The 27,011-nt window shown below is 32.1% G+C and overlaps 3 protein-coding genes and 1 long non-coding RNA gene across 6 annotated transcripts; 2 read left to right on the top strand and 2 right to left on the bottom strand.

The window, feature by feature from the left end:
- The first annotated feature begins 9,236 nt into the window (after window positions 1–9,236).
- Window positions 9,237–12,870, top strand: LOC108471584 (uncharacterized). Its single transcript, XM_053031360.1, has 8 exons — window positions 9,237–9,369; window positions 9,550–9,719; window positions 9,797–9,859; window positions 9,980–9,999; window positions 10,083–10,127; window positions 10,520–10,581; window positions 11,193–11,341; window positions 11,493–12,870. Exons 1-8 carry the CDS (start codon window positions 9,297–9,299, stop codon window positions 11,598–11,600), a joined length of 690 nt encoding a protein of 229 aa, XP_052887320.1. The 5' UTR covers window positions 9,237–9,296; the 3' UTR covers window positions 11,601–12,870.
- Window positions 12,591–16,155, bottom strand: LOC108471564 (type IV inositol polyphosphate 5-phosphatase 6-like). Of its 3 annotated transcripts, none has more exons than XM_053031358.1 (8): window positions 15,875–16,155; window positions 15,582–15,709; window positions 15,408–15,495; window positions 15,207–15,317; window positions 14,481–15,098; window positions 13,502–13,765; window positions 13,052–13,241; window positions 12,591–12,904 (listed from the first exon to the last, which is right to left on the bottom strand). In XM_053031358.1, exons 1-8 carry the CDS (start codon window positions 15,904–15,906, stop codon window positions 12,800–12,802), a joined length of 1,536 nt encoding a protein of 511 aa, XP_052887318.1. In that variant the 5' UTR covers window positions 15,907–16,155; the 3' UTR covers window positions 12,591–12,799. The 3 variants fall into 3 exon arrangements, with proteins under 3 accessions (XP_052887318.1, XP_052887319.1, XP_017628664.1); XM_053031359.1 differs by having other exon boundaries at window positions 12,591–12,918; XM_017773175.2 differs by lacking the exon at window positions 15,875–16,155 and having other exon boundaries at window positions 15,574–15,708.
- Window positions 12,953–13,941, top strand: LOC128295634 (uncharacterized). The gene is made up of 2 exons (XR_008286190.1): window positions 12,953–13,272; window positions 13,479–13,941. It is a non-coding gene; the product is annotated as an uncharacterized LOC128295634 (long non-coding RNA).
- An 8,000-nt stretch (window positions 16,156–24,155) lies between the features above and the next one.
- LOC108489523 (AAA-ATPase At3g28580-like) lies at window positions 24,156–26,178 on the bottom strand. Its single transcript, XM_017794145.2, has one exon. It carries the CDS (start codon window positions 25,942–25,944, stop codon window positions 24,379–24,381), a length of 1,566 nt encoding a protein of 521 aa, XP_017649634.1. The 5' UTR covers window positions 25,945–26,178; the 3' UTR covers window positions 24,156–24,378.
- Window positions 26,179–27,011: the final 833 nt, after the last annotated feature.

Below are 27,011 nucleotides of genomic sequence, written 5' to 3' on the forward strand. Positions count from 1 at the left end.
TAGAGTTGAAAAACGAAAGGAAAGGAAATAAAAAAAATTTAGAAAAATGCATAATTTTGAACTAACATACACTTTTATCTCATTTTATCTCTTCTCGTCATTTCAATTTGGAACAATTCATTTCTCTTATTTTCTCCCTAATCAACTACACTCAATTTATTTTCTTTCTACTTATTCACTCCTTCCTCCCATTCGCCCACTTTTCCACCCAACTAAACATACCCCTAATGCAAGATATTATAAAAGAAGCTAAGGGTAAATTTATCCTCATCCAATAGGTAACAATTAATTACAAAATAATCTACACTTTTACAAAGAGTTAATATATATGGAGGTGTTTGAACTTAGCAACTTATATCTACTTAGTACATTAACTTTTTTTTAGACCTAACTGGTACCTAAACTTGAAATTTGTAAACCTAGTATATTTTTTAGGTACTTAACTAGCACTATTAAAATAAGTTGGCGTGATATTGACGACCAATTGCATGGTGACACATGGTAGCCTCACATTTTGGCACATGGCAAAAAGTATTTTTTATAAACAGTTCCAACATCCAACCACTTGGTGATTTTTTTTCTTAACTGGCTCCATGGCTAGATTTAGTCATTGTTGTGCATCCAAAACTGGTTTCTTACCTTTTCTAACAAGATATTGTGTTGATAAATAGATAGACTAATATCTTTAATATTTACAATAGTCCATCCAACGACCTTCTTATACTCCAGTAACATACTCAACAAAGTTGCCTCACTTTCAAATTACAATCCTATAGCAATAACTTTTAGCAAAGTATTAGCATAACCCAAATATTTTGGGAATACGTAATTAGATCGTGGACTATCATATTCATTTAGGTCTTATTTTATTTTTAAAATAATTCATGTGAGCCGAAAATAGACTTTAGAGTTTTTGCAACCTAATTTTTTGGTGAATCTCGGAGAACCGAGACATATCCAAAATCAATTGGACGACACAAACTCAACCCAGCCAATTGGTAAAAGACCGGCAATGGTCCAAGCAATAGTGGTCTACAATGATCAAACAGTCGACGACAGTAGCAACGGTGGTGTCTGCAGCGATGACAACGATGACCCATGTTGGTGACGACAGTTTGGCGATAGATCCCTTTAGTGGTTTTTTCAAAGTTTTGGATTTTAGGACACCCAAAATCAGGATATTTGACTTTCACCCAGAAGACCCAAAGTATGCTTTAGGATAATAAATGTAAATTTAATTTTAAAATTTTTCGAGGATGAGCTCATAGAAACTTTAGCTGGTCAAAGTCAATTTAGTTTATGCTTTTATATATAGCATGATGACGTTTAAATTTACTGGAAAATATGTTCATGCATATGCATGATAAGCATGTCATATAGTTTAGGAAAACGAATGTCACATGTATTTTTCATGACATTTTAATCATTCATAAATGAAATCAGATATAGAAACCTTGTATGGTTTTTAAAAGATTGAGTGGGAGAAGGTCCCTAAACAAGACCTATGACCTCCATGAATGGTCTCTTGTGATGGCATGACAATTTACCAGCCTTGAGGTAGGTAATGTCATGTGGATTTCACTAAGGAGATTTCTTTAAAAGAAATAACTATCTTGTAATGACATATGATAATTTGTTGGTCTTGAGGTAGGTATTATCATGTGATTTCACTGAGGAAAGCTTTCTTTTCTATTTAAAGAGGATAACTAATCTTGCATATTACTCATGGTGATTGTCCTAAGACGACTCATTCATGGTACATGTTATGATAAATGTTAAGTTGATGGTCATACACTTAATATCATTCTAGTTAAGTAACTTCCCACGAAGCTCTACTTAAGTTAGAATAATGGAAAAATGTGAAACGATTATTAGTACATATAAATACCTAACGAATTAGATTAATGTATTAATTGGATGAAAACTCATTTTCTTTGAAAATACTTTAGAATGACATATTTTTATATATTAATTACATATTTATTTTGAGTAGGATCTTACTAATTTGAGCTATATATATATGGTTTTTTATCTTATAGGGACTAAATCAAAAGCAAAAGGAAATTTAGGGGCAAAAAAACATGAATTTAAAGATAAAATGGGCCAGCTTGCAAAATAGGAAAGAAGTGGTGCCGGAAATACAAAGTGTGGAAGACTTTGGGGACAAAAGTGCAAAGAAGAGATTTTATAAACACAAGACTCTATTTAAATTTTAATTATATTAGGATAATTGTTAAAGATTATTATTTAGATTTAATTTTAGCATTTATCTTTATTTATCTTTTAGAATTTAATTAGGAATAACTTAAGTTTCCCAGTACTACAAATAGGGGATGGAGTGACACAAATTTCACTCATCTTTTCTGTAAACACTCCCTCCCCCAAAAAGCTTAGCCTTTGTTCCATGGTAATTTTGTCCTACTTCTATTTAGGAATATCTAAAGGATACAGCTTCCCAAAAGGAACTTGATGTTCTGACTTCACTTACTAGCATGTCAAACAACTCAAGATATACTCTGATATCTCCTTTTTCATTCCAGGCCACCAATATAAATTTTTTAAATCACGATACATCTTAACACTTTTTGAATAAAGTGAGAAGGGTCCTTAATAAGCCTCCTTTAACAATACTTGCCTCAAATCACTTCCTACTGGAACGTACATCTTTCCCATAAATCAAAGTTCGCCATCCTGTCCCAAAGTGAAGTTTGTAGTACCTCTATATTCCATTCGCCTATCGTAATCATCACACTTCTCATCTTTTAATTGTTCCTCTAAAATCTGAGAAAGAAAGAAAGGTTGGGCAGTCAATTCTACAAGCAGCGATCTATGCTATAGTCTTCCTGCTTAAAGCATCCGCCATTATGTTAGCCTTTCCAAGGTGGTACTCGATTGCTGAGTCATAGTCTTTCAGCAACTCCATCCAATATCGTTGGCGTAGATTTAAATCTTTCTGTGTCATTAGGTACTTCAAGCTCTTGTGGTCTAAGAACATGCAACACTTCTCCCATAGAGATGATGTCTCCAGATCTTTAGTGCTAGCACTATAGTTGCTAGCTCCAATTTATGTGTTGGATAATTTTTCTTGTATCGCTTGAGTTGGCGAGATGCATATGCCACAACCTTTCCTCTTTGCATGAGCACACATCCCAGCCTGTTCAGGGATGCGTCAATGAACAAAGTGTACTCTACGCCAGACTCTGGTTGAGCTAAAATTGAGGCCTCCGTTAAAACTGTTTTTAGCTTGTCAAAGCTGTTCTAACATGCCTCTGTCCACTTGAACTTTTTTTTTCTTTCTTAACAGTCGTGTGAGAGGTGTTGCCATCATGGCAAACCCTTTTACAAACCGTCTATAGTAACCTGCCAATCCCAAGAAACTATGTACCTTAGTGACATTTCCTTGCAGATTCCAATTAAGCACAACTCTGATCTTATCAAGGTCTACCTTGATGCTTTCTGCAAAAATAACATGACCTAGGAAATGAACTTCTCTTAGCCAAAATTTACATTTATTGAATTTCGTGTATAACTTGTTCTCTCACAGAGTCCTTAGCACAATCTCTAGGTGTTCTTCATGATCTTCTACGCTTTTAAAGTAGACTAAAATATCATTGATAAAGACGACTACAAAACGGTCCAAGTAGGGTTGGAAAATCCATTCATCATATCCATGAATATTGCTGGCGCATTCGTTAATCCGAACGACATTACTAAGAACTCATAATGTCTATAACATGAACGAAATGCATTTTTTAGAACATCATTACCCTTGATCTTTACTTGGTAGTAACAAGACCGCAAGTCAATCTTGGAGAAAATGGTAGCTCCACTTAGTTGGTCAAACAAGCCTTCTATTCGAGGTAGCAGATACTTATTCTTCACGGTTGCTTTGTTCAGTTGGCGGTAATTGATGCATAAGCGGAAAGTCTCATCTTTTTTCACGAACAAGATTGGTACTCCCCAAGGTGAGACACTTGGTCAAATAAATCATTTATCCAAAAGATCTTGTAGTTGCTTCTTCAGTTCCTTTAACTCCAATGGCATCATCCGATACGGGGCATAAGATATGGGCGCAACACCAAATGATACTTCAATCAAAAACTATTTAATAAAAGTTAACGATCGGATAAACAAAATGTAACAATTCAATAATATTAATAATTATTACGTAACTTTTAAAAATTAAATGATTGAAACATAATTTAAAGAAAATTTAATAACAATTAATGTAATATATCTATATTTAGAATCAATTTTACCGAGGTTTAACTTTGAAATACTTTTATCTTTTCTAGTATAAAAAAGTATCACAATATCAAGATTAGAAAAAAGATTACAAAAGTTCGAAAAAAATCATAAATTTGATTGACGCATCTTAAAAGCATTCGCCCTGGATTCGAAATGACGGTATAGTTATTCTCTCACTAAAGATTGCATCTTTGCCATAATTGTTGGTGCCTAAAGATGCTTTCTGATCACAAGATTTTGGATCTTGAAATCTCTTTGAAGACAACAAGAATATGAAATTTCATCTCATAGAAACTGATGATGATTTAATTGACGTTGATTTCCAATTTTAGCTTAATATATATATATAATATACACCTGTTTATATACAAAAGCTTTACCAGAAAAGATTGACTGATTGAACTGCAACTACAAGTTGTCTTATTTCATCACAATATAAAAGTTGGTGGAATTCAATGTATTTTGTCATTTAAAATCCAATTGAAACTTTAATATAGTGGAAGAGTTCTTCACTTTTGCTTCTTACTGTCACTAATGAATCATGAATTAATAATATTCCTTCTCCATTGAAAATCTGCAAAGATTTTCTTATTTCCTTTTCTTTTTCTTTTACTTATTTCTATTGTTCACTTTTTATGTTCTCCAACTAAGAACATACCGTATATTTTAGCAAAGGGTGTAACGTGATGTTGTGATTGTGATAGATTCAATTTAATCTGCAATTACATACAGTTTGGAATAATGTAATAGGAAAAGGGTTTTGATATTTCCAGTATGGCTTCTGGTCTGCCAATATTACAAAACTCAGATTATTTTCACCAATCAAAACTCAGATAAATGTCAAGTGAGGTATGCCATGATCACTGCAAGAGCTTTTAAGAATGGAAGAAAACTGATGAAAAAAGAGTGGGAATATAAAGAAAAAAGAAGAAAAAAAAAGTCTCAACACGGTGTAATATTGCACTAGAATAGCTCAAGTCGCCATCTTCCATCATTTCCTTTCATTAATTTCTCCACAAACTGAAAGAAAAGTTTGATCAAGACACAAAGTTTTAGGCAAGAAAAGCTATCTCCAAGTGGTGTTTGTCGGGTTCCCAGGTGTTCCGGGTGGATATAGTTGTCAATTAGGAGGGGAGATCCTTTAAAAATAATGCAAAATGAAAAAAAAGGAAAAAGAAAAAAAAGAAGGTGACATGGAAGTTGATTTCTTTGGATGTGACGAACAAGTTCATTCCATTTAGATCACTAAGAACAGAAATTTTCTTTCTTAGCAATGCATGATATTCTTTTTAATTACTTTTTAAGTTGTTTTAATGAAAAACTGATGCATGATATTTCATAGCATATAATGAAATTTTTGAAAAAATTTTTTGATGAATTATGAGGAATGTGATGAGGATACAACCATGGAGTTATTGCTTTTAAATGCTTGCTTTTCAAGCATGCTAGCAGCAATGTACGTTACACTCCATCACCTATATTTGCTTCAAACTTCGAATCGAGGTATAACAGACGTAATACATTTATAAGAAAATAATCTACAAATATGTAAAGTTATGATAAGTAATTAAAATTTAACTAAACCAAAACACTCGACATAAAAATTATAATCTCATAATCTCATAAAACATTTATAAATTTTGTTTTGAAATTAAGTTTTGAGATATATAGTAATCTAAAAAGTTCAAAATATAACTTCAACTTTTAATGGTATAGTGGTATCCAAAATCTAAAATTTTGAAATGTCTTAAAAGTTTTAAAGAAAATGTTATTATATCTTAAATTTTTTTGTCAAAATTGATTAACCTAAGAAATTTCTTTAGGGTCTTATATCTCTTAACACATGACTAATATGACCAAGATAATTATACCAAATCACACTACATACTTCATCCTATATATATATATATATAAAATAGCTACATTTTGAAACAAACCAGCACCTAAAGATTTTCAGCGAGTCAAAGTTAACTACTTAAAACTAACCAAACACACGCATCAAAAACTTCAAACAATTATTTTCTTCTAAATTACTCAACAAAAATGGATGCCACGCATACAATAGAAAGATTTTAAAGAGCCTTTCAATTAGTACCAATAATGTTTTCAGAAACTCACTGGAAAGTCAACTAAAAATTTTAAAAGAGAAGATTGTTGAAATATATTTTTGGGTGTAACACCAAACCATTCAAAACACAAAAAAATCTCAAAAAAAAAAAAAATCTAAGTAGATACGCACCTCAATTGCTTAAATCCAAGATTGATTTGCTCTACCTTTTCCTTTCTTCTTCTTCTTTAGGGTTAGTTTCTCCCAATTTGCCAAAACCAACCTTTAAGAAATATACCGTAAGTGACTCTTCTCTCATTTTCTGTTATATTCTTTTATTAAAATACTATTGTAACATCCTTATTGTAACATCCTTAAAGTCTCATTGATAGTAAGAATTGTAAATTCGGGAATATTTGCATCAAGATATCTCAAGAGTAAATAAAATGTGAATTATCAATGTTAGTAGAAAAGAGTATCGGATATTGAAGGAAGTTAAAACAAGTAATATGTTGTGAGATAATGATTTGAAGCAAGGACTAAATCGTAAAGAAGTGAAAAGTAATGAGAATAAATAATAAATACTCAAAACTTGAGGATTCAAAGTGAAAAGTGGAAAAGTTCAAGGACTAAAGTGTAATTTTTCCAAATGTGTGAATGGTGAAATTGTAAATATTAAAAAGTGTCAAGGGCAAAATGCTCATTTTGCAAGAAAGATGGTTTTGGTAAAATTACTAAATTGCCATTGTGTGTATGGATGAATCATGACCATTGGATTTACTTGAAGATTAAGGAAAGGAATATGGACCCTTGGATTATAATTATGATGTTGGTGATATTTTATTATTATTTTAAATAATATTTTATTAAGATATTTTATTATTTTAATTAATATATATGATAATTATAAAAAAAAAGTACGAAAAAAGTTGTTCGTACTTTCAGAAAGCTCCCAACGTCTATGACAGAGATAAGAAAAAAATTGTACTTTATGTAATTTAGTCTTTTTTCATTAAATTCGCCAAGATTTATTTAAGTTTATCCCTAGCCACTTACTAAACTTTTTAAGCTCACGCATAGTTGTTTATAAACTTTTTAAGCTCACGCATTAGTTGTTTAAAACACATAAGGTTGGACTTATCAAGAAGTCATGGTGTTGGCCTAGGAACATTGCATCATCCATCGAGTTGCTAAGGTTGTAATTCAAGTGTTCAAATACCATTCGTATTGAATTATTGGCATGTAAACAAAAACTTAGATTACTCAAGCAATTGTAAAGTTAAATGATGAACTTGAGCCTTTTTCACGTTTCTTTAAACAAATATGTATCTTTTGTTTTGGATGTGTTCATGCTAAGTTTTCAAGCTTAAGTGAAATTAAGTTTTGATTTATAGTTACATGATTTATGTTGGAATGATACACTGATGTTTGAGATATGTTTTAGAGTGATTTTTAAGTGTTTTGGGTGAACTCAGTGTGTCACGCCGCGACCATGAAGTTGCAACGTCATGACCTCGGTGCCCAACGTCACAATTTCTCTTTTCTCACGTTGCGACCTCATTAAATCAGTCAATCACGTCATGATGTCCAATGTTCCACGTCGCTACATCATGCATTATATTTTAGCACTATACTATTTTAAGTAGCTTTGACCTTCTAAAGCTCGTTTTGAGTTCTGGTCACCTCCATCCACTCTGAATCAATTCTAAATGATTTTAAATTGTTTTTAAAACTTTAAATCTTGTCTAAAACATATTTTAATTATTTTATAAAAATATTTTAAACTATCAATTCTTAAATAAATCTAAGATTTCTTACTTGTACATGCTTTGGTAGCATCAGTACACATCTGTATTCTGAAATGGGTTGAGTGGTGTTACACATGTACTGATTCGATCTAGGGTTTATTGCTATAAATAACACAATTGTCAATTTTTTAAAAAAAAAATTAATTTTCACTCTCCTTTAGATCACCTTTAGAAGAAGCACATGGCATGACAAGAGCTTAAGCCATAGTTAACTCCTCTAAGTTGGAATGGTAGGAGGTGAATGATCAAGCAGGGAGCTTCGACCTCCATAGACTCCCTTTAGAATAAGGCACATTACCAGGAGCTGAGCTTGGGCCGTCATTGACTCCTCTAGGTCATCTTGGGATGAGGCATATGACTCTAAGACATATTGGGATAAAGAACACGACTGGATAAGGAGCTTCGATCTATGTGGTCTCCTTTAAAATGTCTTAGGAGGCACATTATCAAGTAGAGAGCTTAGGTCTCTGTAGACTTCTCTAAAATGTCTTGGGGTGAGGCACATTACTGAGCAAGGAACTTGGCCTTTGTGGATTCCTCCAAGATGATCTTACATGAATAAACACTAGTTAGTTTACATCAGAACATCTTTTTCTAAAGCATACTCCAACGATCAAGTCAACTTGACTCCAATAAGCATATTTGAAAATTTTATCTTAAGAGTGAGATTTAGTTGTAAGGAACTTCTCTTTTCTCTAACTCATTCACTAAAGGGACTCGTGATGTGTCTCCAAATGGCATAAGTCTTTTTTATCTACAGGGAATTTGAAGCGTTAAGTGGCACCACGTAGCACATCCCTATCAACTACCTATGTGGCTGCCCTTCAACTACATTGTCCATCATGCACAATTGTTGCACCTGATTGAAACCCTAAAAGGCCCTTTTTAGAGCTACACCACATCTAATTTCGATTTCTCTAAGTTACCCTTCCGCAACACTCAACATGGTTAGATTTCTGGGTTTTTAAATAGTTCCCATAAATTTATTGTACAAATATTAAATTTTGCATTGATTTTGGGCTTCGGCCTAATATGGATGACCTTTCTACATATTGAGCTAAGCGTTTTACTAATATAGGCCCAAGGTTACAGTCTCAAGTAGATTAATATTATTATTTTTTTAAAATAAACTTCATTGCTATATAAAAGCTTTTCAGTTTCAAAAATCTCTTCATCCCTTCAAATTAGCAAAAATGGCGGGAATTGATCCACCGAAAAATCTTCTCTCTCTAATCCGAGATTTCGCTTCTGAGAAATCTCAAGGAGGTAATCGTTTTCTTTCCATTTATCTTATATGTTTCTGTTTGTTTCGTGAGAAAATTGCTGGAAATGAAATGAGAACAGAATTGAAATTTCCGGTCGAATCGAAGCTTTTTTTCACTCTTATATTTTCTTTTCAAAGTAGACGGTTTTTCACTTGATATGTTCGGAATTTGACACGTATAGAGAGAAGAGTCGTTGGCTTGAAGAAGCAAATCCAAGAGCTCCGATCAGAGCTTGAAGCAGCTAACTCTGAGCTTGAAGAAGCGAAACGTTTGAAAGAAACAACTGAGCAAGAGCTTAAAGGCTTCGAAGTTGAATTAGCTTTGAACGAAGCTTCGATTCAAGCCCTAGAGGTTCTTTTTTGTCGCTTTATTTTTTAACTTTTATCTATTTTAAAACTTCCCTTTTTTATTTTTCAAATTACTAGCAGGCCAGGATTGCTTTGATTCAAGATGAAGTATCCAAAGTTGGATCTGAAATTGAGGAGCTTAAGGTACTAAATCGACACTATTATTTTGATTTGTTATATCTGAAATAAATAAATAAATATATTGTTTCTATACTTAATTAAATAAATAATTTTATTTATAAATTTTGCATGGATTATTTGAAGAATAAAGAAGCAACATCAAGGTAAAGAGATCATCTTTTTTTAGTTTTTTTAGCTTCTGAAAGAAGAAGAATTGCTGATCCTGTTTCTTGTCAATTCTTTGCAGAGATGAGTTTATTTGCCAGATGCTTGAGTTCAATACTAAGATAAGGTTCTGTATAAATCATCTGAATCCTTTCATAAGCTTATGATTATATTCTTCTCTTCATAGATATGCTGTAGCTATGATCGAGCTATTCCATGAATAGATCATCAGTAATTATGACTGTATTTATTTCTTACCACGGACTAGTATGTAGTTGTAGTTGAAAATGCCAATATGCTCATGAAATAGGTTTACCTTTTCATCTGGTATGGAAAAGAGACCAATGGAGCGCTAAAACAAGGATGGGGAGAGCCTAATAACATAAATTTTAGCTGGGGGATTTAGAGTATTGTTATTATAAATTGTTCATTCTTTATACCGATATTTAAGGATATTTGATTGCTTTCTTACTCCTTAAAGATGATTTATTTATGAGATGCTAAATACTTGTTACTCAGGAAATTCCAAGAGACAATAGCTTCTGGTTCTGAGAACAAGAATATTATTGGCAATGCAACAGGTTATAGCCTTTAAATTCATGTTTTTTCCTCTCCCTTGTTTTCCAGACTATCTTAAAAGGTTTTCCTTTATCATTTTTTCCCATCTACATAGATCTTATTAAGGGCATCAGATTTGTTTTACCTACATTTAGTAAAATATAAATCATATCAGTTCATGACCATGTGGCGTTAATTTGAACAGGTTGATTTTCCCTTTATAATGATAAGCTTTTATGTTTATTTTACAAAACTATAACTCTATGCTTCTTATTGCATAACCTATTTCAAGTCAATACCCAAAATCTTGTTTTATATTAGTAGTATATCAAAGATACCCCTGGCTTCTTTAAGGCAGTTAAGCTTAAGCAAAATTTTGTGAAAGCTGTGTCAAACTATAAGTTCCTTATATGGATTGGTTATCTTGGCAATTCACCAACAATAGAGTGGCTGTGTTTTAGATGTAAAATTGTCATATGAACGTAAAACTACATGTTCATAGCGGGATTGCTACAAAACAAGTAGCGTGTCTCAAATTTTAACTGGTTTCTCCAGCTTCTGACCTCTTTATTTTTCTCCCTGTCTTCTTTCCATGGTAGAAAAGATTGAGTAAACGTTTTCTTTTTTCCTTTAGTTTCCTTTTCCCCAGAAGAGGATCATAAATTGGTAAAGGAGGCCACTGAAATTGCTTCAATAAATTTTAAGGATCAGTTTACCCATGTTGTTTCTCAAATAGCTAATGAGGAGGAAGAATACCTTGCTGAACAGAATATCCAAAAGCAGGTAACTAGTCTTTGGCGAACTAGAAATATCAGTAATAAGATGCACTGTTAAAAATTTAGATGCTTTTAACTTAGTTGCTGAAATTATGGGAATCTTAGTTAAAGGTATCTGCCAAAGTTTTACTAAAAAGTATGGTCTGAAAACCATGCAGCTTCAGCTGGAATTGATTGACATTGAAAGGAAGGTGTATCTGATGGATGTCATAACGCGAGAAGCAAAAGCTTTAGAGAACTTGACAAGATATCCTAATCAAATTTGAATATGGAACTACATATTGAAGTGTCATCAACTAAACGTTAAGTCCTGATACTATAGAAGTATGATGTGAAAGTGAAAATGACATGTGCATGTTTTGCAATAAATCATATATTAGCATTTCTCTACGTGTGACTAACGCATCTAAACACAGATAGGATTTTTTTTTTTTTTTTTGAACATGAAAGACAGATTGAGTTAGTGCTTCAGATGTCAGCAAACTATACTGCTTTCCTTACTAATTAATTCTCTGTTTCATTATCAGGAAAATGACTGGAAAGAAAAAGAAATTCTTGAAACTGGTAACTTTTAGAAGTTGAAATCTTTTATTTATTTTTTACATTGGCATAGGCTTAAGAGTCAAGTAGAATATTCATCTTTGGATCTTTCCAATGCTGGAAATATAGATTTTATAAATCTAAATACAAGCAAGGTTAGGCGAAGTATATTTGAATAGTTATGCTGGCTTTTATAATCTTTTTCATTAACATCTTCTGTGGATGAAAACTATTACTTGCAAATACCTCCTTGACTGGAAACAAGCAGACTTCTGAACTGAACACGACGTGTGCTTCCTTCAGTGAAGAGTTGCAGAAGAGGTGTATATGTCCCAGTTGTCAATCAGTTAATGTGGAGAAATTGGGTGGAATTCTTCAAGCAAATGATGCAAATTGATCTGTTGTAAGTCTTTGACATGCCAACATTGCAACCATGGTGTTGATATTTCTGAATTTTACTTGCACACCAACTTTTGGACTAAACATTTATGATAAAGTCAAGATAAGGGATGAAGGCATAGTATCTGCTATTCGTTAGTGCACAAGGTGCGAAAGATTATGCCATTTTTGAACTCATTTTTACATGACAAAATTTCATATATAACTATTTCAGCTACTTATTGACAAAATCTGAGAATGATTGCAATGTTCGAACCTTTAATATTCTCTTTCAAAAATCTCTCATTTTACTGAATAAGAGGTTTGATGTGTCGCAGTTCTTATTCAATTATCAATTCATTAGGAACTTCTCTTTGCATTTATAGTATTATAAGCACTAGGTTACATCTCTACATCCAACTCATAGCCAATTCATATAACCATGTCTGACAAAAAGTAAGAGATGAAAGAAGATTAAGAAATAATGATGCCTCCTCAAAGCCGACCTATAGTTAAACAATTTAGCTGTAGGCCTGCCGAATCTGCTTTAATAATTTGTATCTACTTGCATATGTGTTGAAGATGATTCTGTATCCTTTACAATCAAAGATAGTAATGTAGGTTTGCCTTCTTCTTTGTTTATGCTTGGTCCCTGCAATGAAAACACTATCTATCATGCATGATGTTATATGCAGATTTGCCAAACTTAATTCAAAACTTACTGAAGTATGCATGCATTAGTGTTACTATGTAGGAAGACATAGAATGTCATTCTATGGTAAGAATGAGGAGAACTTACAATCTGTTCTGGAGGCATAATATTATGAAAATTGGTTTCCTTGTCTAGAAATCTTGAATTGGTGGATTTCATGACTTCTATCTGTGTTGAGAATTGAGCAGAGACAGGCCGATGATCAGAAAACTTACTTTCACTGCGAAAGTAAGATAAAAGTTTCACTCCTTTTCCATACCACAGAATTCTATCACACCTGCGACCAGACACATACATCGATCATGCTAGTAAGCTTATCATAAATCCAGGTCTTATATATTATGTTACAAGAACTCTTCATTTTTCTTAACCATTCATGTCTAGCACCTATGTCTAGCAGGCATTCTTTCGACATATTCGGACTTATATGAAAAAACTTGGAAATAGTTTATATATGGTGACGATGTGCCTGATTGTCTATTGTAGTAGTGATAAGAAATCAATTCTGTAACAGGTAGTTGATTGCAAAACATATACCATGCTGGAGTCCTTTGTTTCTCTCCTGATCTGTTGGGAAGGCCACCCGAGTAACGATTGCAATTTGATGAAGAATACTTGTATGTTGGTGCAAATTTGATGTTCCCTTCTCTCCAACCTTCAAACACTCCTCCATCTTCTTGTTCCTTTCGAAGCTGATCGAAACCCTGCAGTGCTTTCCAGTCTTGCTTCTTTATCAGATCCCTAGCTAAATTGTCTTCCAAGTCTAGCCTATAGTTGAGATCTCCGAACCAGAATATCTGACTGTCTCCACAAGAATTATGATAATTGAATTAGGAGTTTTCATTTAACTAATCTGCATAAAGTTTACATAATCACCTTTATGTAACTGTTTTGCATTTTGAGCCAAAGTGTACCTTAAAAACCTTGTTGAAACTAGACAAAGAAATTGTATGAAACAAACCATTGAAGTCTTGAAATTTTAGAATATGTTAGGTGTAGGACCAATTAACTACATACAAATGGAAATTTTCTTAAGACTGAAAGGTTATCAGATTATGTAAAAGTTAGGATTATTGCTATCCATAATGATATTAAAGGTTAGCATTATTCATTGTTGTGATGAATAATGATCCTTTGTTGGAATGCAGAATAGTTTTGAGCTATGTTACCTGAACTGGACTCTTCATTTTTTCCCTAAAGTATTCATCCAACATCTGTGTCCAATACATACATTCAGACATGGTTTAGGAATATGATTCCCTAAATATATAAAGAACTTATAACTAATGAGCGCTAGAAGATTTAGATTACTAATTCCTACTGTATAAAAATTTTCTCCTCCATAGGTCAATATCTCTTGTTCTTTTTGTGAAAGAAGTGAAGAAAACTCATTAGCATTTTTAGGGGATGATTAATATGTTGAAAATTTTGGTTCACACAGGTATCTATTAGGGCCAAGTCTCAGTCATCCTTATATTTTTTGTTATATTTTTGTTTGCCTTGTTGAAGTACTTACTCATGTCCTAAGATGGTGAGAGGATGTCGATTGTCATCATCTTTGGCTGATAGAGGAAAAGAAGTTCGCTTAAAAATCTCGGAAACTTGACGGTTCCTTCGACCTTCATCACCGTTCTTCTCACCTGAAGCCAAGTGAGCAGCAATGAAGCAAAAGCTGGTACCTTCAATTGACATACTAACAGACACTGAACCTTTGTTTCCCAAATAGCCCATGATTCCACAGGCCACTGAACTAACTTTCACATTTGAAACACAGTATTTCTTCAGCAATTCCTTCTTCATCCATACACTTATAAAAACTCCAACCATTTTCTTGCTTGCCATTAGCTTGTATTTGCTGCCACCAAGAACTAGTTGCTGATGGTACTGAGTTATCCACCTCCCTCTCATCAGTGTGCTATCAATTACGCCACTGAAACTTGCTCTTCTTTCACAGTCAGGAACTTTGACATACTGGTAGTTGTCACTTGAGACCGGATTCAACATGGGAGTCAACCAAGGGCAACCAAAGTTTTCATTTAGTGTTTTTCCTATTAACAAATTCCAATTTGTTGCTTCAGTCGGATCTTCCGCTCCGATCACGGTTCGAGTTTTCAATGGTACGATCTCTTGAAATCTGAAGGTCAGCAATTTTCTATGTCAACTTAGTGAATTAACTCTTTCTTTTGATTATGAATAGGCTATAGCATTACATGATTCTTAATATTTCTGACTTATTTCATACCCGAGAACATAGATATCAGCAGCATCCTGGGGTTTCAACCACTCTTCTAAATCAACAGCTAAACTTCCTACAGGAGATCTTCCAGCAACATTCCAAGTTCCCACAAAAATTCTGAAACACGAAGGAAAAGGTTAGCTAATTGATCTTCAACTCTCTCTTTTTTTTTTTTCCCCTTAACTACATTAAGCCTGTAAAACTCACCTTAACTCATTGGTCGAAGTGCATGGATCCATTTCAAACGAACTAATGTAAACATCTTCCATGATATAATCACCTTCATCTTCTCCATCTGCAAGAAAAACATGGCAATTGAAACTCGAATCCAATAGGAAACTCCCAAAACTAATGATGAGTAAATAGAAATTACTTAAAAACCTGAAAGTCCATCCAGGTAGTTGTAAGGATCAGGTTCCTTGTGCTTCTGCTTGTTCTTGTGCTTCCTTTTGAACCATTTTCGAAATCTCCCAGAGCTTGACTTTGGGCTCATATCATCCATTATAACTCTTAAAGAAACCAAAGTCCATAAGAAAAAATAAATAAAACTACAAGAAAATGGAAGAAATGTCAATTTAGGATAGAAATTAGAAGCTTTTTATCCAAATTCTTCAAGTACTTTTTTCCAGGTTTCATCAATCTCTATAATAGAACATTAAAAAGAATGTAGTTACTTCTTTTCCCTGTTAAATATCATTGGGTTCATCGCCTGGTAGCGAGGAGATGAGCTTGAAGGAAATTTAGAACAAGGAAACAAATTAATGAAGCTTAAACATTACATAAAGCGATAATCCCAAGAGATTGAAGTTCACCAGTGAGGGACAAAGAAAAAGAAAAGTACAAGGAAAAGTCAAGGTTTGGAAGGACCACGATATCTTTGAGTATATGCTTGAATTATTTCCAATCTTAATAAAAATGGGAGAGATCTATAGGATTTTTTTTTTTTTTAGTTTAACTAGGTAATAGGCGGATAATATTAAACTTCTCTTTAATGAAAAAAAAGTCAAAATAAATATTAAAATATAATTAGTAAATAAACAGACAACTAAATAAACTTTTTTTTCTTTGATAATTTGAGTTGTTAGGTGGTGGTGGTCACGTATGTCGTGTATTTGTTACTCGACAAGGTTACTTCAAGTCCAACTCAAACCATCTACGTTTAATAATGTTAATTATGTCTTTTATTAAAATAATTGAAATTACTTCAGAATAATATTAATTTTGATAATGAAAATCTGAAACAAATAAATAAGAATAGGTCGTTTACTTTTTTTGAGGGAAAGCTTCATACTATGCCATATAATGGGATCCTCGTGTGTCTAAGATTATCTTCATTCAAAATTGATCCTTAAAATGAAAAAAGGGAATAGAACTGAAAAACAATCCTCCAATTTCTTTTTAGAGCCGAAATCGGGAATTGGTGAGTTTCTTTTTCTTTTCTTTGCTTAGCTAAGCCTAGTGCTTTTTTGACTTTTCATAGTTCATTAAGATTGATTGACTATGAACAAAGAAAATATGATGTGATGCGTTGATGTTGGATCAACTCTTAAATTTGGCTTTTATTAATGTAAAGACCACGTTTATGTACAGCAGTTTCTTTTGGTACGATAATTTTTAAAAAAATTTACAAAATTTATATTTTTTATATTTTATATAATTTTCTTACGACTTAATAAAATTTTATACTTTTTATATTTCTATATGTTTTATATTTTTTTCTAATTTATAATAAATTTTTAATAGTTAAATTTTTATTAAAATTTAATAATATTTATAGCTTTTATTGATTATAATTTTTTCTAATTTTTAATAAAAGCAAGGGCTTAATTACTTTTTGAAAAAATTTGAGGATCTTTTTGATGTATTTTGAAAGTTCAAGTACTCAATTGAGTACAAAAAAAGTAGGGGCTTAATTGCTTTTTTTTTTTAAAAGGTTTGAGGGTCTTTTTGATGAATTTTGAATGTTCAAGTATCCAAACGAATGCAAAAAAAAAAAAGCTAAGGATTTAATTGCTTTTTTTGAAAAACTTTGAGGGCTTTTTGCACCCTTAAGTCAAGATTGTATCATTTACTTTATACCTCCTCATAAAACAAATGTTTTTTAAGATTTTTTAGAAGGTTAATATCTAGTTTATTTAAGAATTTGTTCAAAAATATTTAGTTGGCACTTAAAATATTTTTTTTAACTGGTTGATATTTAGACTTGTGTTTCATCGCACATATTTTCTCAATTTGTTAACAACTTTAATTTTTTAAAGGTTAACATAAAGTTTGTCCGTTGAACTTGTCTAAAAGTATTTAGTTGGTACTTGAATTTATCTAAAAAGTACCTAGTTGGTATCTGAACTTGTTTAAAAAAATATATACCTTTTAAAATTAATTTATATTTTTTAAAAATATTTTAATTTATATCTGTCATGTGTCATATTGAAAGGCTGTCACGTATTATTATAAATTGATCATCAATGTAACGTCAATACAAACTATGTGTTTTTTATAATGAAAATAGAACCCAAAGTCTTTGAACTTAACTTAGGGTATTTAAAGGCCTCTCCAGAAACTATGTATTTTGGAGCTAACAATTGTAATGATTCACGGACTAACTCTAATTGGACACATACCTCACAAGAGGGATATGAAGCTTGCATCATCATTTGTTGTCGTTTCCCAATAAAACTGTAACACTCCACTATTAATTCCTTCTAGAATATTCGATGCATTTCCTTTCTCCTTAAAGCATCTTTATCACACGTAAGCAACGGAACTCTTCACTTACTAATCCCTCTGTGATACAACTTGCCCTGATAACTCTTTGCAATGACTAATTATTTGGAATATCTCAAGGCAAGCCACTTTATAATTTACTTCCCGATCAAAAGGGCAATTGTTTTACCTTATCTCAATACGACACGTGACAAGTTATTGGGCAGTTTACAAATGACTCTCTATTAGGTGTGGTTTGCATGCAACTTTTTGAGAGAAAATGCTTGTACCAATCATCCGTGTGGAGTGGTCCGCAAGCAACCTTCCATGAATCTTATTTGAGTCAGCCTAGAGACAATCCAATACACACTCCTCGTGAGAACCACCAACGCATAATAACCTCGTACAACCTCAAGGACAATAATGTTAAAATAAGACCATACAATACACTCTATGGCGACAACTGACTTGTAACAGCCCTATCATTTAGCTTACACGTACAATCATGTATGACACTTTATTGTTGGCTACGTGGCACTACAAGATAAAAGGTGACCCTTTCTATATAAGCTTGAGTGCACGAAAACCAAAGATTGGCTCCTCTGAAAAAACCTTACACAGCAACATTCCTCTCTAACGTCCTCTTTTACTTGTTAGTAATTTGTATCAACCAAAATATTTTCTTATAATTACTTAAAATTACTTTCGGACTATTTATAAATATTTTAAAATAAAAATAATATGGAAAAGAATTATTGAATAATAACATACCTCCAATATATGAAATTTGAATTTATGTAAATTTTTTATTTAATATTTTTAAGGTTGTTTTGATTTAGTATTGAGGGAAGGTATTTATAGATTAAAAAGAAGTTTCCAAGGAAAGTCAAATCTTGTAATAATTGCTATAAGGTTGAATGGCATTGAAAAGCCATCGTAATTTTTTTTTTTACAACAATTTGATATTCTTTTTGCTTTTTTATTGTAATTAATCTTTCGTTCGTAGTTTGTGTTTAAAAAATTCTGCCTAAAGCTTAATCTAGCTCGTAGTGTTTGGAACATTCTAATATTAATAAAGTATTTTTGTGTTTTCAAATATGTTTTGTAATTACAGTTGAAGGTTTTTTTTTAAATTTGTTTATAAGTACAAACAATTATAAATACATATTTATAACTATTACGTGTCTAATAAGATAGAATTAGATTAAACTTAATACGGATGGAGTTGTTTCGCCGAATAGAACTTATGTTGGGATTGGAGGAGTGTTTAGAGATGCTAATGTTAATTGGCTCTGGGATTTCTCATGGTTGTTAAGTATGGAAGCAATTTTTAAGATTGAAACAAGAGCTATTTTGGAGGGGTTCCGTTTAGCATGGAAGAAGGGGATTCGTCAGTTAGAAGTTGAGAGTGATAATACTCTTTTGATAGAAACGATTGTAGAGGGAGTTGTAGAGGATGGTCAGTTAATGGAATTACGCAGGATTCATCAAATCGTGTGTCAAGGATGGAAGGTTTGTTTTCGACATCTTTCAAGGACTCACAATGTAGTCGTCGATCATATGGCAAAAGGTTACGGTGTCAAGATTTATTAAGATCCAAGTTTGTGAGTTTCCACCATGCGAGACTTAGTTTAAGAGAATTGTTTCAGATGTTCAAAGATGAATGAGCCTATTTATTAGTTTCGCTTAATGTTGTCTTTATTATACCAAAAAAAATTGAACTAGAATTAACCCAATATAAAGCATAACAAATTGAAAACAAAAATATATGTAAAACTAGATTTTAAATATCCATACATTGTTAAACTTAAACTAAAATAATTTTAGAGAAAATCCATATATGTCATTTGTGCATGACGAGCTCAAATATAGACTATGAAAATTATAGGGCCTTAACCTTGTAAAATACAATCAAGGCATCATTGGCAAAGTTAAATTAAATTTTTTTGAAAGAGAAAATGTAAAATATTTGCATCTAGAATGATTCAAATGATTCAAACCTCGACTATCAAGATGTTAAGACTCCAATCATGTTAACACAAGAAAAATTAAGTTATATTTTACAAATCTTTTAAAATAAATTTTATTTTTACTTTAAATTTGTACATAATAGTATATATATTTTATCACAAACATGCTAATAAAGTCGAAATTAAAAGGAGGAATGTGACAGTCGTCTCAATCTTGTGATAAGAATACGATATGCTGCTAACGAACCCTTCAAAAGGGTAGATAGAAATTAAGAGTTTGAGAAGAGGGAACGTATATATTTAATAGATGTGGGGAAGGATTTGATAAGGAATTTGTTTTTAGAACTTATATACATAAAGAATTAGGGACAGACATAAATAGCTTTCATAGGTTGCGACATTCTAACCAGAACCATATGGAGATTCTGCTCTTTGCAGGTATCTGTCTTTCTCATTTCATTATTATTGGGTCTGAGTCTTTACCTGCCATTTCACATTGCTACCAATTTTCCCTTTCTTTCTTTTTTTTTCCCTAATTTTCTCAAATTATTTTAGAATTTAAGCTGATATAAAAACGATTAGATTATTCTATCTAAGCTTTAGTGGATATTTTTAGTTGTTTAAATTCCTCCTTTATTTTCTTATTTTGAAATTTTAGGAGATGCAGTTAAATTTTAGTTTAATAGTATTGTGGGTGTGAATGTTTTACAGGGAAAATCAATTTATCGTTATTTTTACTTTTTAGAATTAAATTTAATTTTTTAGTAAAACGGAAAATATGAGATTTTACATGGAATTACTTTTGTTATAAAGAAAAACTTGAGTTTGTACATCGAATTGAGTTATTGATGAATAACTCAATTCTTTGTAAGTGTTTGAAAAAATAAAATAATTTTAAAAATTTAAATGAGTGACCAAAATGAAAATTTATTAAAATTGGGTGACTAAAACAGTATATGTAATGACAAATTAATGGTGAGTGACTAAAATGATAAAAAGAAAAAGAAAAAAAAGAGTATGTAATGGCAGTGCTCATATTGCTAACTTTTTATTTTTTATGCCTAAAATAAAATTTTAAAAAAGTTGGATGACCAACTATAAAATTTACCCTAAAAGAAAAGAGGTTACTTAGTAACCAAGTTTAAAAAAAAATCATTCTGTGGTAGTTTTTGTTTTTAATTTCATTTTGTTTTTTAACTTTTAGTTTCGTTACTTTTACTTTTAAGTTTTTAATAATTTTTGTTATGTATATACAAAATTTACTAATGCCAGCAAACCGTCAGATTTATTGAAATTCATTTTATATATATTAGCTTTCATGATTAATTTCTAAAATTCCAAGTATTTAGGGTGAATTTGAATCCAAATTCATGGTTCCAAACCTAGTATAGAAATTGAAGCCATGGTTTATCAATCATTTTCACAACTATTACTAAATAAAAAATTTGTAGTTTGGATTGTAAATAATATATTGCAGGACATAAAAAAGAAAAAAAAAACGATGGGGTGTGGCATTTTTTGAGATTGGGATTCAAACCCTACAATTATATACTAGAATATAGCAGCAAGATGTTATACATTTTTAGTAGTAAAGGCCACATGACATATTAATAGACCGAAAGACTCTAAACAGCAGAATCCAAACTCGTGAGTTAGGACACTTGGGGTTTCCAATATCCAAACTTATGAATGAGACACTATTATGCAATTCATGCTTCTAAGAAAAGAATATTGCCCTCGACATTTTTAGAGATGTAAGCCGAAGTATCAGACTCCTAGATATGAGGGACCAGAATATCTAGATACAAAATTGTGACATATATAATAAAAATAATTATATGTTATTATTTATTATAATAAAATGTTAAGTCAAATTATATATTAAGGTTATGGTCCTAAATTACACACATTCTTATCTTTTTTGATATCCCACCTTGAGAAAAAAAAAACACTTAAAAATTTCAAAATATGGATGAATTCAGGTACATTATTGTATTTCTAATAAGTACAAAATAAATCTTGCATGTAACTTCTGTTGTGTAAATTATCTTGTTTTAAAATATAAAATGTTGTGTGTATGCAACTTAAATTATGTTACTATTGATCGGTCTAAAGAAAGGTTAATATTTAACAAAATTACATATGCAATTGTCGTAATAAACATGTGAGAATTATTTAGCTTTACATGTTAGTAATAAATCGACCAAAGGAAGATTTATTGTTCAACGTGTTCTTATTGTCAATATTTGATTACTACATCAAGAAATCAATTACAAGATAATATTTTATCCAAAGATGAAATATTAATAAAATGTCTTATATTTTGAGATAGAATTTACCTTTATTCAATTCATTATTCTGATTTATATTTAAAGTCTTACGTGAGTTTTATTTTGTTTAATTCAACTACTATTATACTTGCGAACGTCATTGTCTGTATTAAGACATTCAAAGATATTAAATTTGATAATACTCATGGGCATTTAAATTTAATTGATTGACTGATGTATCTCACTGCAAAAAGGTCTTACATATTGTTAGTATTCTATCTCATTTCATGCACTGTGCAAGCAAAGAACTCATAAATTTTGCAAAAGGGGTGATCAAATATGTCAAAGGAACCACCGGTTATGGTGTCTAGTTCAACAAGTGTCAAAATTTTAAGTTGCTTGGATTTTCCTACAGTAACTGGGCAGGGTTTTTAGATGACATGAAGAGTACCTATAGGAATTGTTTGTATTGGCTCAAGCATTTTCTCTTAGTGTTCCAAGAAAGGAGATCGTGACAAATCAATTATAGAAGCTGAATTGATAGCTGCAACATCAACTATCAATCAAGCCTTATAGTTGAGAAAAATTATGCTTGATTGCATATGGACCAAGTTACAAACATTGAAATGTTTGTGGGCAATCAGGCCTCAATATCCATTTCACACAATCCACTCTTTCTAGGAAAGACTAAACGTTTCAACATTAAATTGTTTTTTTTTTTTTTAAGGGAGGTGCAGAAAAGTGGTGATGTTATGCTTTACTCAAAATTGACAATCAAATCGCTAACATTCTAACTAAGCCACTTCCTATTAGCAGGTATGAGTTTCTAAGAAAGCAACTAGGAATCTACTACTTTTAATGCAATGAGTGTTGTTGCATGCATTAATGAGCACTAATGCATGCATTTGTTAAACATGTGTTTGTGCCTTTACTTTAGGGAATAAAGACATGGTTCTCATGTCTTTTCATGGTTAATTTAGTGGGTAACTTAATTGGTAGGCATGGTTATTTTAGTGGTAGTTAGTCACGTTACATGTTGAACATGAATAAATTAGTGGACCATGATGCTATTTTTAGTTATTTTTCATGTATATAAATTAAAGTATTTACTCCAATTTCAAGTTTCACTTTGTATTTTCAGTTGAATTCATATCATTCTTGTTTTTATTTTTCATTTACCTTTTATCTTCTTAATTTTTACCTTAGTTATCATATTGCTCTTCTCCATAAACAACCCCATTAGACAATAGTTTCTAAGCTAAGGTTTAAGGTATCAAGAGCAAACACATTATTGATTATAAGAAACACCTGTTAGTCCAAGTTGTATTTGATGGTTTAGGTAGATGGCTTAATCATTACAAGTGATGATTCAAATGAAATAGACATGCCGGTGAAGTAGTTGAATGATGCTTTCTCATTTAAAAGATTCAGTTGACCTCAGTTTCTTCTTGGGAGTTGAAGTTCAAAGGGTGATCCGAAGTCTAGTACTTCATCAAAAGAAGTCCATTCTTGATCTATTATCCAAGGCAAACATGATAGAGGCCAATCCAACACCTACACTAATGGTTGGATTTTCAAAGTTGACACAAGGTGAGGGAGAACCATTTGTAGATGTTCATCTCTATAAACAGATATGTCTGACCAGGCCAGACATAGCATATAGTGTTAACAAAGTGAGCTAGTTTACAAAGGCTCTTTTGGACATTCATTGGAGGGTTGTGAAGTGTATACTCAAGTATTTGAAAGACGGTTGAGCATGGTTTGGTGTATAAAAAGTCAGGGTCAACCGGCTTGGAATGCTATACTGATACAAGCTAGGCATCATGCCTTGAAGACAGGAAATCTACTTCTGGTTATGTCATTTTCCATTAAGGTGTATTATATATGAGTTTAAGTATTATATATATATATATATATATGAATGAATGATAGCAGGCAAATATGTGTGAAACTTGATGATCAAGAGACATATTTTACAAATAGCAAGAAAATTGGTAAGAACTAACACAATCTATTGGTAATGTATCTTATTAGTTCACCTGGAAAATTCAGAACAATAAAGATGGCCGGCCAAATAGATTGCAAATAGTCATAATAGTGAGACAAACCTATAAGGGAATATCTTTGACACCAAAGTACCACAATTTTATTCCATTTTATGGCACCTCATAAATATGGATTTAGACCTTTTACATGAATATCGTGGAAGATCTCACCGTTTCTCGACGAGGGCTTTTAATGGATGACTCCATTGTCTTTCACTTCTTTGGCTGATACTGCATCTTGTGTGACATCCTCTTTAACAGATTGTTCCTTTTCTGCTGCTTCCTTTTCCTTCTGTTCTTTCTCTGCCTTTAAACGAGCATCTTCCTCAGCTTTCTTGCTTGCTTCCTCTTTTGCAGTCTTAAGTGCTTCAATCAAATTCTTCAAACAAGTTTCAACTTCTTCTTCTTCATCATCATCATCATCAGATTTCAACATCAAGTTCTCAGCAACATCAGCAGGTGTCATATCTGTTTCTTCTAACAAATTGCCAATTTCTCCGAAAAGTGGATGAGAATCAATGTCCAAATAGTTCTTGGCTAACACCTTGAATGCTTCGAACCTACAATATGACATTTCAATGTGTTTATCCATTCTTCCTCTCCTGATTAAAGCTGGATCAAGCTTCTCAACATGGTTGGTGGTGAAAACAATGATTCTTTCACCCCCACAAGCTGACCAAATTCCATCAATGAAGTTCAGCAGCCCTGATAGTGTTACCTCACTCTCTTTTCTCTCCTCATTTTTCGACATTGCACTAATTGGATCGCCCTCTTCGTTTTTATCATCTTTCTTCTTCTTCTTCTTTTCTTCCCTTTGGCCTGTAAGATCAAGAGAACAATCAATGTCCTCTATCACTATGATAGACTTGTTTGATGTCTCAATCAAAAGCCTTCTCAATTCCACATTGTTCTTAACTGTTGTAAGCTCAAGATCATACACATCATAGTTCAAAAAGTTAGCCATGGCAGCAACCATGGTGGATTTGCCAGTTCCTGGAGGACCATAAAGTAGATAACCACGTTTCCAAGCTTTCCCAATCTTAGCATAATACGCTTTCCCATTACTGAACTTCACTAGATCTTTCTTGATCTCCCTTTTCTTCTTTTCATCCATTGCTAATGTATCAAATGTTGCAGGATGTTCAAAGGCCACATGTGTCCATGTTGAGCTACTTCGGTGACCAAGCCAGCCTTGGCCTCCACCGTTCGAGTAGAGCTTCCGTTGCCGGTTATCTGCAGCGATAGCCTTCCCCTGTTTCAACACATGGCTAAGATAAATTCCGGTGATGACTTGCCGGTCTCGTTTATGGAACTTGAGAGTGTAAAACCTCTTCTCATCTGCGCCTGGATAAAATGAAAACTGTTGTGTTTTGGGAGTAGTTCGATTAGCAGACCACCAAAGCTTGACTCCATTAAACTCATCGGTGATTTCTTCGTTATAATCCATGCTAAGAACTAAAGACTGACTATCTTTAACAACATCAGCCTTGAGTCGCTTAGCGTTTGAAGAAGATTTGTCACTGAGATAGTTCTGAATTGCTGAGAAGGCTTCACTTTTCTTCATCCTCTCGCCGATGAATTCATCGAAGGTTACATGAACGTAAGGATACATGAAATTCGACAGCTTTTTACCATATCGAAAGATATAGTCCTGAAGTTGTGGAGGGAAATACTGTCGGAACATGGCATACGCGAACATAATGGCCGCCATCGTTGAGCCTAGATTAGACCACTGTTCTCCCTTCATCATCATCATTTTGGCTCAATTTCTCTCTAATTTTCCTCCCACAGAATTACTGAAATTTTGTGATATGAAAGTGGGAAGTTAAAGATAAGAGATGACTGTTAGTTGAAACTTCTAACTAGCTTCCATGGCCGCTATTTTGATACTTTTTTCTATGTTTTTTTCTTATTTAAAAACTGAAGAGCCGGTGCGAGTCTTCTTTCCATGCTTCAATAATGTTAATAAAGAAAGACTCAAAAGTTGGATCATTGACTTGTAGGAAGCCTAAGTTGTCGGTGAGCCTGCTCATTATGTAATGAGATTGACGTCACAATATGTGGAAATCGACCAAGTGTTTTTATCGCACAATGGAACTTGAAAGGTAGTGGATACAATCCCAATTTTAAAAAATAATCACTTTCTTTATATGCCTCCTTTGATTCATGGTGTTGTAGGACGAATTTTTATTATTACAATAATAAAACATAATAATAAAAATAATTAGTACGAAATTAAACTTAAAATTAAAAAATAATAATAATTTTATGAAAAATAATACCTCTTTAAAATAAATGAAAAAATTCTCTTCTCTTTATTAAAAATAAGTTGTACGATTAGTTAAATAATACTAATTAAATTAATTTATTATTTATTCATATATTAAAATATGTGAATTACCAAACTTAACATTAATATTTTGAATATTTTCTTATTAGATGTATGTTTGTGTCTAATAACCATGCTTTAAATGCCTCAATGTTATAAAAGAAATAATAATAAAAACTTAATTTCAAGAAATGCAGTCAAAGGTCTTCCTTTATTTAGTTTTGGTCTTCTTTGGAGTTGGGGCCATTAGGCCTTTGGATGACTCTGGTTGTTGGGCTTTTAGAGAAATAGAGAAATATAAGGCACCTTTCAGGATACTTTTCAACGCCTAAAGTCAATGTTCTTTATAAATATACACCACTTACACCACGTTTGGGGAGAATGAAATAAAGTTATAATGGAATATGATTATAATTGAATAAAGCTGTAATAATAATTTAATTATTTAGTTAAATGAGAATAGAATAGAATTGTAATAGTATTCTTGTGTTTAG

Source organism: Gossypium arboreum, chromosome 7 (assembly GCF_025698485.1).
Source record: "Gossypium arboreum isolate Shixiya-1 chromosome 7, ASM2569848v2, whole genome shotgun sequence".
Lineage (NCBI taxonomy): Eukaryota > Viridiplantae > Streptophyta > Magnoliopsida > Malvales > Malvaceae > Gossypium > Gossypium arboreum.

Excerpts from the sequence above, each read along its gene's own strand:
- LOC108471584 (XM_053031360.1), top strand. The coding sequence starts at position 9,297 with ATGGCGGGAATTGATCCACCGAAAAATCTTCTCTCTCTAATCCGAGAT. Across the intron at positions 9,720-9,796 it reads CTTCGATTCAAGCCCTAGAG|GCCAGGATTGCTTTGATTCA; the intron begins GTTCTTTTTTGT and ends AATTACTAGCAG. Across the intron at positions 10,128-10,519 it reads GAGTTCAATACTAAGATAAG|GAAATTCCAAGAGACAATAG; the intron begins GTTCTGTATAAA and ends CTTGTTACTCAG.
- LOC108471564 (XM_053031358.1), bottom strand. The coding sequence starts at position 15,906 with ATGAACCCAATGATATTTAACAGGGAAAAGAA. Across the intron at positions 15,496-15,581 it reads CTACCTGGATGGACTTTCAG|ATGGAGAAGATGAAGGTGAT; the intron begins GTTTTTAAGTAA and ends TTTTTCTTGCAG. Across the intron at positions 12,905-13,051 it reads TTATGCCTCCAGAACAGATT|GGACCAAGCATAAACAAAGA; the intron begins GTAAGTTCTCCT and ends TTTTCATTGCAG.
- LOC108489523 (XM_017794145.2), bottom strand. The coding sequence starts at position 25,944 with ATGATGATGATGAAGGGAGAACAGTGGTCTAATCTAGGCTCAACGATG.